This window comes from Aureococcus anophagefferens (assembly GCF_000186865.1).
Source record: "Aureococcus anophagefferens unplaced genomic scaffold AURANscaffold_59, whole genome shotgun sequence".
Taxonomy (NCBI): Eukaryota; class Pelagophyceae; order Pelagomonadales; family Pelagomonadaceae; genus Aureococcus; species Aureococcus anophagefferens.
The window spans coordinates 205,371-213,948 of NW_008705612.1; the positions used below are offsets into that span (position 1 = coordinate 205,371).

At 54.6% G+C, this 8,578-nt stretch overlaps 4 protein-coding genes across 4 annotated transcripts; 3 read left to right on the forward strand and 1 right to left on the reverse strand.

Moving 5' to 3' along the window:
* Positions 1-521: 521 nt before the first annotated feature.
* Positions 522-3,706, forward strand: AURANDRAFT_68006 (hypothetical protein; the record flags this gene model as incomplete). Its single annotated transcript, XM_009043601.1, has 6 exons — positions 522-705; positions 897-1,155; positions 1,207-1,385; positions 1,444-1,595; positions 2,140-2,331; positions 3,299-3,706. The coding sequence occupies 6 exons, from the start codon at positions 522-524 to the stop codon at positions 3,704-3,706; spliced, it is 1,374 nt and encodes a 457-aa protein (XP_009041849.1).
* A 608-nt stretch (positions 3,707-4,314) lies between these two features.
* Positions 4,315-4,952, forward strand: AURANDRAFT_68007 (hypothetical protein; the record flags this gene model as incomplete). The annotated part of the gene is made up of 2 exons (XM_009043602.1): positions 4,315-4,713; positions 4,737-4,952. 2 exons carry the CDS (start codon positions 4,315-4,317, stop codon positions 4,950-4,952), a joined length of 615 nt encoding a protein of 204 aa, XP_009041850.1.
* Positions 4,953-5,853: 901 nt separating this feature from the next.
* On the forward strand, positions 5,854-6,798 carry AURANDRAFT_68008 (hypothetical protein; the record flags this gene model as incomplete). Its single annotated transcript, XM_009043603.1, has 1 exon — positions 5,854-6,798. One exon carries the CDS (start codon positions 5,854-5,856, stop codon positions 6,796-6,798), a length of 945 nt encoding a protein of 314 aa, XP_009041851.1.
* Positions 6,799-6,894: 96 nt separating this feature from the next.
* AURANDRAFT_68009 (hypothetical protein) lies at positions 6,895-8,178 on the reverse strand (the record flags this gene model as incomplete). Its single annotated transcript, XM_009043604.1, has 4 exons — positions 6,895-7,757; positions 7,802-7,939; positions 8,051-8,079; positions 8,141-8,178. The coding sequence occupies 4 exons, from the start codon at positions 8,176-8,178 to the stop codon at positions 6,895-6,897; spliced, it is 1,068 nt and encodes a 355-aa protein (XP_009041852.1).
* Positions 8,179-8,578: the final 400 nt, after the last annotated feature.

Below are 8,578 nucleotides of genomic sequence, written 5' to 3' on the forward strand. Positions count from 1 at the left end.
CAGAAGCAGGGACGAATTTATGCGTGTCTCGGGGATCACATAAAGTTGAATATTGTAAGAAAGAAGGGGACCAATGCATCCCAGCGGACTTCTCCAACGATGCTCCGCCAATTGAAATACCATTCGGGTATGCTATGATGTGCAGCAGGAACCTGGCGCACGCAGGTGCGAGAACTGGTCCAGACCAGCCTCCGGATGGAAGGCCACGGATCCACGTCTACTGCATGGACAAGACCGGCAGTACCTTCCCCGTCAGGCACGAGAAAAACTGGCTGCTGTCTGGCCCAGCCAGGGCCATCAAAGTGCCACACCAGCTCCTCCCTTAAGAGTAAGCCTATCAAGGCGGACCTCGCCGTCGCGCACTATATCGAGACGGACCCCACTCGGCTGGGGTAGCTGCCCATTTATAGCCCCCGTTATTCTCGGCTCTTTTATTTGCCCGTTCATATTTATCTGCATTTATTTAGATATTTATTTCCTATTTATTTCCTATTTATGGCGCAAATCTATGTTGGAACCATATGGCGCAAAATCTATGTTGGAACCAAGCCATAAGCCTTGTCGAGGACATGGTGAAAAATGGAGTCGCAAGTCTTGGTTCCATCATGCATTTCGCGAATCTACGTTGGAATCATATGGCGCAAAATCTATGTTGGAACCAAGCAATAAGCCTTGTCGAGGACATGGTGAAAAATGGAGTCGCAAGTCTTGGTTCCATCATGTATTTCGCGTCGAAGTCTTGGTTCCATCATCTATTTCATAAACTTTCTACGCGCACTAAGTAATGGGCGTGCGGGTTTTTAATCACCAGGGTATGGAGATGATCAAAGTGTCCATTGAGTGGTATTGGTTCAGGTAGCGTCGACAAAACCCGCATTAGATTGTTTCCATCATAGGCATGAATATTGGTTCCATCATGCTTTTCTCGACCACTTGGTTCCATCATACGATTAATCTATCCGATTGGTTCCATCTTAGCAATCGCCCATCTGAAAATCTCTATGCTTACCTGAACAATAGCTTCCGTAATCTGTCCCAAAAGGACAAATCTGAGTTGCTCTCAGCAGAGATGGAGAACATCAGGAAAATAAGCATGGGCTGCAAGTCCTACACTCTAGTTCAATGGGTTCTCAGTGTTCTGTGTGGTGGACAAGAGTCCATACTTCTACACTTGCAGGAGGCTTGATCTGAGATCAGCCCCCCCAGGCTTTGCTCGTTTTGTCAGATCTGGGCTAAAACGCGTCTTTCGCTAGCCGATGCAGCGGTTCCAGGACTTGGCGCGGCGCTCGGTCTGTGGACCTTGCCGCGCCTCGGGCCCGGGTGCGAGTCGCTCGGGAAAGACCATCGGTCGAAGGCGAGCAACTTAGTTCGCGTCGGGGCAGCCCGTGGATGACGAGAACGGCCGTTAATGGTGGGGGGCGACCGACGAGAGGCCCAACTTAGTTCCAGGGCTCGAGCGGGCCGCGGCATCTCGAGTAAACACCGCCTGGAATGTCCCTCCCGAGTGGCCTGTCAAGGTTGCCGCGGCCCGAACGCCGCATGCATTGCGCAGTGAGCGCCGTGTCACCCGCGGCGCCGCGCGCCTCCCGGAGCCGGTGAGGTGATCTCGATCAAATCGGCTCGAGCCGAAGGGCTGCCGCGAGGGCATCTGATCGCCCTCATGACGAACGATTCCCGACGCTCTGTGACTCGAAGGCGACCGAAATTCGGGTCGGGGGAAGCTGCCGCGCCCCATTCCACCCCCTGAGGCTGCCCGTTTGCGCCACCTCGCAATCGTCCGGATGTCGCGTCTTTTCATGTGCCTCACCCACATGTTTGCGGACCTCAAAGCCGCTGGGATCGTTGCACGTCGCTGCATATTCGAGGAGCACGGGGCCCTCTAAGGTGGAGATTCCATCAGCTGCCATAGCAGCTTCGAGCGCCTAACTAATCCAGATACTCGACGTCCTGCCGGGGATAAACGATGGTTCGACCGTAGAGCGGCAGGACGAGTACGGGACACGAAGCAAAAAAACGGGACAAACGCACGGAGCGACTCCTCAGACCCCCGGGGGTCGCGCCCTACCGGTGGGGTGCGTCCCAGGAGCCGCGGGGCCCGGAACTGACGCGCCTGGGGGGGTCGATTTCAAATCGAGCCAGGACTATCGTAAAGATGTACTCGACGCTACAACTGGAGCCTTCTCCGAATTTCCATTACTTGACCCCAACAACATCATGAAGTTTGTATATCAACTTAATGAGAAGACAGGGTCTATGTCAAATTATGACACCTATGCATACAGAACCAAGAAAGAGCTCATGCGAGAGGTCATTCCGGCCATGTGGCGTCATGTGAGTGCCGCACAATGGCAGAACTCCAGTGATGAACCAGCATCTGCCTTACATGAAAAGATCTTTAAAAGGATCAAAATCAAGAAGGACCTCACCAAGAGACTTTAATATCAATATGGACCCCGCCTTCCAAAATAATGTCGAAATGGACCTCACTTCAAAACAAAATATCAAAAGGGACCTCACCGTCCACCATTTTTGACCATCATTACCTGGAATTTAATGTCCCATCATATCGACGCGTCTTCCCATAATTAATACCAAGACGGACCTCACCTTCAAATTTTTGTTGTTTTTTCTTAGAGAAGGAGCGTGGTAGCGCACCACGTGCGTGGGGCCCCGCTTACATGGGGCGACACTCTCGTGGCCTGAGCTGCCTACTCTTCGTCGGAGTCGGGGTAAAGGCCGCTGGGCTTGAATTTGAAGTAGTCCTCGAGTGACCTCGAGCTACAGGGTGGTAAACTGATTAAATCCTACTTGGGCGTACTCGGGGAGGTGTCGGGCGACTTCCCCTTGCCCCCCGGCGAGTTCCTGGCACCGACTTTCTGGGCCGGTCGGTCGCCGCCGCCGCCGCCGCCGCCGCCGCCGCCGCCGTCGTCGTCGTCGTCGTCGTCGTCGTCGTCGTCGTCGCGCGCGCGGGGGAGATTAGAACCCAAGTCAGCCACAGGGCGACCACAGAGAGGCGATGAGTTGCCCCATATCAGCTGTCACGATATGTAAACCTGGAGCTGCAGAAATCGAGTGGGGGCGCGCCCCACAGTCGCAGTGATCGAAAATCTCGTCGCAGGACGCCGCCAGCAGGAGTTTTTGCGCTCCCGCCTCGTCGTCGCTAGCGCACGCGCGATTCGTACACCACCTAGCGCGAAACGGCACGGCGCCGGCGCATCACATCATCGATAGCGTTATCCGTCGGTCGAAACGAGGGGTCCGTCTCGAGCGGGGTCCGTCCTGATATTTTTGCGATCAGGAAATAAATTCCCCCTGCTTCACTCGCTATCGGCTGATTACGATTCAGCCGGCTGCGTGCACGCCCGTGCTCGGCTCCTGCGCCGCGTTGGGCGTCGTGGAGTGGTTCTACGGAACCGCAGACCCCGATTTCCTATGGCGAAGTGGTCTCACTTCTACCCCGCGTGGACTGGAACATGCCGAACGCGGCACGCGAAGTGGTGCGTCCATCGTCGAACGACCATTCGGATCCAAAGTCCGATGTGCGCGCAATGGTGGCATGGCAGCCTTTGTAGCCCCATATCTCAGCGAATACGCAGAGATGGACAACGATCTCAGTGGCTGCATGGACCACATCTTCACGCACGACGCGCCGGTGAAAACGGGACGTCCAGGCGCTTGCGTGGCGACTCAGTTGGGGCGGTTTTAGGGGCTGGGATGCGGCGCGCCGGACTTCCCCGACCCCTTTATGCTCGTCTTCGAGTCATTGCAGCACCAGGGATCGTTTGTCGTCACCCGCACATCGCCTGGATACAATGGCGGGGTCGAGAGAGTCGAAATCGTCGAGTTCGTCCGGCCGGCGCTCTGCGCCCGCGGTGGCCCGACGGGACACCGTGAAGGTCCACGGCAGCTCCGACGTCAGAGAGTGGATGGAGTCATTCGATGCCGTCTCTGGGCTATGCTCTAGCATCGCCACCGGCGGTAGTGCGGTCTGGAACCGCCGGGACCTCCTCTTCGCCCTCTCGACGCGGGGCAGCCCGAGTTTCGAGGCCGCAGACCACCGTGGCCGCCGCGCCCGTGGCCGCGCGTCCGCCCTGGGGACCGCCGTGACCTTGGGCGAGAGCGCCGGCACCGACTGCATGCCCAGGGGCGCGCATGGGCTGCGGTTTTGGGGCTGGAAACGCTCCAAGCGGCTCCATCGAACGCCAAAATCGTAATCCGCCGATCGCGGGAGCGGCAGGGGTAAAATCTCTAAATAAATGCAAATAAATATGAACGGGCAAATGGGGCCTATAACTGGGCAGCTACCCCGCTTACATGGGGCGACACTCTCGTGGCCTGAGCTGCCTACTCCTGGTTGGGGTCGGGGTAGAGTGTCTTGACGTCCCACTTGAAGTGGTCCGCGGCGATGATGTGCTTCATGGCCTCGGTGAACACTTCAGCGTCGTGTTGTGGAAAAGCTTCTTCCATGAACTCCTTGACCGGAGCCGAGGTGGCGAAGATGTCGACAATGAGTTTCTTGAAAAGGTCGCTCTTGCGTCCCTCCGGCATCAAAGTCTCTCGGATGTCGCGCTTTGTCGTTTCGACCAAAGCAGCGCGCGTCTCTGCGTCCATCCGCGCTTTCTTCGCACATTTGTACTCCTCCGATCGCCAGTAGCGCTTCGCCCCGCGGCATTCTGGCTCTTTGTCTTCAAGGCACGTTGGGCATATCCACTCGTTTGTCCATCGGTTCTCCCTAGCCTGGCAGCGAGATGCATGACAGAATGAAACCACGTGGTTCGCGCGCTCATGAATTGTGGGAAAAGCGTGCACTGTGCGCGAAAGCCCACCGCGTCGTTTTCGCGCAGGAGCTCGATGAGGTGTCCCATTTCCACGTGCATGTCGCACAGCTTGTGCTTTACGAGCCGAACGGGGTCCGTCTTGATATAATTGTGCGCCGGTGGGGCCCGTCTTGATATAATTGTGCCGCCCCGGGCGGGTCAATCTTTATTCGCTAATAAGGAGGGGGGGTGTTGCTCCGCCACTGGCGTCGGCGGCACCCCTGCGTGCGGAGCGGGGTGGTACATCTTACGCAACGTAAATGGCCTACCCCAGCCGTCACACCGACGTCGCACCCAAAACCAAGGGGCGTATCCAACGCCATCGATGGTGACGCGCTTCGCTGGCACGGACTTGTACGCCGCGGCAGCCCCGCGGAGACGAGGCCCGCGCGGTGGAATTTGGTCGACGCCAGAACCACCTCCGATGGGGGCACCGACGGTCAGGCTTACGCCTAGGGGTCATGGAAGGCCACTCCGACCACCAGAGCGGGCTGCCGTGCGTCGGAAGCTTGGGCTCAGAGGTCTCCGCTCCCGGCCCGCGCGTACGTGTTTGGTACTCAAGCCAGCGAAACGGCTAGCCATTCGTCCCAATCTGAGCGCTTGTTTTTGTCACGTATAGCCACCGGGCGTCCCTGGCCGCTAGCCAAAAACCGCACGTTCGGGCGTCCGACGCGTCGGCCATCGGACGCCGTCGCCGGAGCAAGACCCCCCATAATAAGGCCGCGTTAGTCTATCGTCTAGAGCGGCTTAGACGATGGTGGGCGTTTAGCGTGGAATCGCTGCCCCAGGACCTCCGGTGGGCTTCGCGACCCACCCGCTGTGCTAGCTCGGCCCGCCCGGGGCGTTCGGGGCCCCGCGGGCTGCGGGAAGGCGCCCCGTGCCGGGGCATTCAGCGCTGCTCGCAGCGCCCCGCGCGCGGCGTCTTCGTGTCGCTGCAAACGTGCGATTTCGCTGCCTCTGGCGTGCTCGTTTGTGTTTTCCGAGAGTGTGGAGGTAGGGTTGGGGCGCGGGTTGCCGGTTTTTTTTTTCGTGCGTCATGTCTTCGCCCGCAAAGAAGTCGAAGGTCGTTTGGATCGGAGAAAGCTACCGTCGAGACATGGACGAAGCTAAGGAACGTCTTGCGCGTATAATGGAGCAGCTGCGCGTGCGAGAAGCCTCCATCTGCTGCAGTAACAATGGGACCAAAAAAAGGAGTACGCCTCTTCCACCTTGTGGGCTCAATGCTCCTGAAAAATATGGGGATTTCGCCTACGAGTTTGGGTCGCACAACTTCACGTTTTTGCAACGGATCTACGCTATTAGTAATGGCAGATGCGGGTGCATCGGCGTGGATGGTGATCCGAGCATGTGTCCGCACGTGCTCTGTTCGTTCCGTGACTTTTGGTTGTACAAACGTCATTACTTCAAGCGTTGTCCGCCCGGTGTTTGTGTTTTTGCTGGGAATTGTTGCTCGTTTTCGCAGCAGTCAGAGGCACACCATGGTCGCTCGATAGACCTTGTGAATGGTGCTCCTCTTACGGAGGAGCAAGCGCGAAAGATTGAGTTTGGCAACGAGACGTTGATGTGGATAAGTTTGCTGATGATCGCCGCATGGCAGGTGAACCCGCTTTGCAAGGTGATCATGGAAATACCTGCGGGCTATGGCCCAAAGCAGCCCATTTGCAAGGATGTGTTTCATTCTATTTTTGGGCTTAAGAAAACTGCCCTCTGCAAATGCATGCTTTTTGGGACGCCTTATCGGAAGGAGATAGTCATATACAACAACTTGAAAAGCTGGCATGTAAATGACCTGCCTTATGAGGAGCGCATTTGCACGGCTTCTCATAGATGTCACCACTTTCCGCATAGAGAGACGTGCTGCGGTGTAGTGGCTCGCGAGAGTGCTGATTTTGGACTCGCGATGGCAGGTTCGCTCGCACGAGCGGCATACAAGGACCTGCTCCTTATAGACGATTCTCGGGGTAGTATGCAACTAGCGTAGATTCCGATACTCTAGTATAATAAGATCCGGGTTAACTCCCATTTGTTCCTATTGAACAGGCAGTCATCATGGGAGAAAGCACCCGAGCGTGATGATTCACGGCTGCGTTAGACGCTTCGCGTGTTCCATGAATTCACCAAAAGTAATGGCGCCTGCGCGCAAGGAAGCTGCCAGGGTTGCCATCTCTTCTGTGGCGTTGCCTGCTGCAGGTGCCGCGGCTGCAGGTGCTGCGGTTGCAGGTGCTGCGGTTGCAGGTGCTGCGGGTGCATGTGCTGCGGGTGCATGTGCTGCAGCTGCTAGCATCAGTGCAGCTGGAGCTGGTGCTGGTGCTGCCGGTGCAAAAAGAGCCGGAGGTGTTTGTGGAGGTGGAAACAGGGTCGGATTCTGGCCTTGCGGTTGTTTCTGGCCTTGCGATTGAGCTGGAGACCTCTGAGTATATTCCATGTAATGGAGGTGCTGTAATTTCGCTCGCTCCGCGTCTAACTTGGCCGCTTCTCTGTTCAATTTTTCCGAGATCGTCAGCCCCCATTCGATGGATTCTTTAGTTTGCTTAGCTCCTTTCTCGAACCATTCTTCTTTGAAACTGTTCGCCTGTGTGTCATTGGGGGTTTGAAGAGAAAGTAGTTTTTGATTTGTTTGTTGGTGTTGTTGTTGGAGTTCCTCGATCTGCCTCGCCTGCTGCTTGATCTTTTTCTGCTGCTCGAGCTGCTTCTCCTCCTTCGGCTTCTTCTCCTTGGGCTGCTTTGGAGCTCTAGGCGCTTTTCGCTTGCGCTGCTTTGCTTGAGTCGGCAAACTCTTCGCTTGTGCTGCTTTGCCAGCTCCTGTGTCCCAAACTTCTCTTGATTCCTGATCAGGCTCCTGATATTCTCGTCGGCAAAGTCTCGGCCGGGGTCGACGTGTGTCTAATAACAGGAGGTCGTTGATCTCTTCCGCTTGCTTGAGTTTGCTCTTGTGTTCACCTGGTGGTAAGAATAAGAAGAAGAAGAAAGAAGAAGTAGAATACCTGGTAATTTGCATTCCATTTTATTGGAGTATGTAGATATGAAAGAGGCGTATCGTGCGTCTCCCAACGCATCTCGTTTCGCTTTAATTTGTTTCGCATTGCTTTTGCTCTTCATGGCAAATACGGCTCTGATTTTACCTATAAGTCAGAAATCTAATATATATAAGATAATAAAACATGCATTCTTTTGATTTCAACATTGCTTTTAGGGAAATTGCTATGTTGGAACCAATAAGGGTGTATATATACTATGATGGAAACAAGTAGGGTATGAAATGCTATGATGGAACCAATCGTTATTCATGAATATGCATGAAGTCTAAGTTCATGACATGGTACGGTTCCATCGCTCTCTCGATATTGGTTCCATCATACATATTAACTCATATTGTTTCCATCATACATATGAGGATATTGATTCCATCATGCATATCCGAGCGTGTTGGTTCCATCTCGCTTTATGCAATATTAAGTATTGGTTCCATCATACATATTCGACAATGTTGTTTCCATAAATGTATTGGTTCCATCATACATATCCGCTGGTATTGGTTCCATCTTGCTTTCTGGACACTGGTTCCATCTTGCTTATAGGCATATTGGTTCCAGCATGCGTATGGAGATATTGATTCCATCATGCATATCCGCGGGTATTGGTTCCAGCATGCCATTCCGGATAATAATATATTAGGTATTGGTTCCATCTTGCTTATAGGCATATTGGTTCCAGCATGCGTATGGAGATCTTGATTCCATCATGCATATCCGCGGGTATTG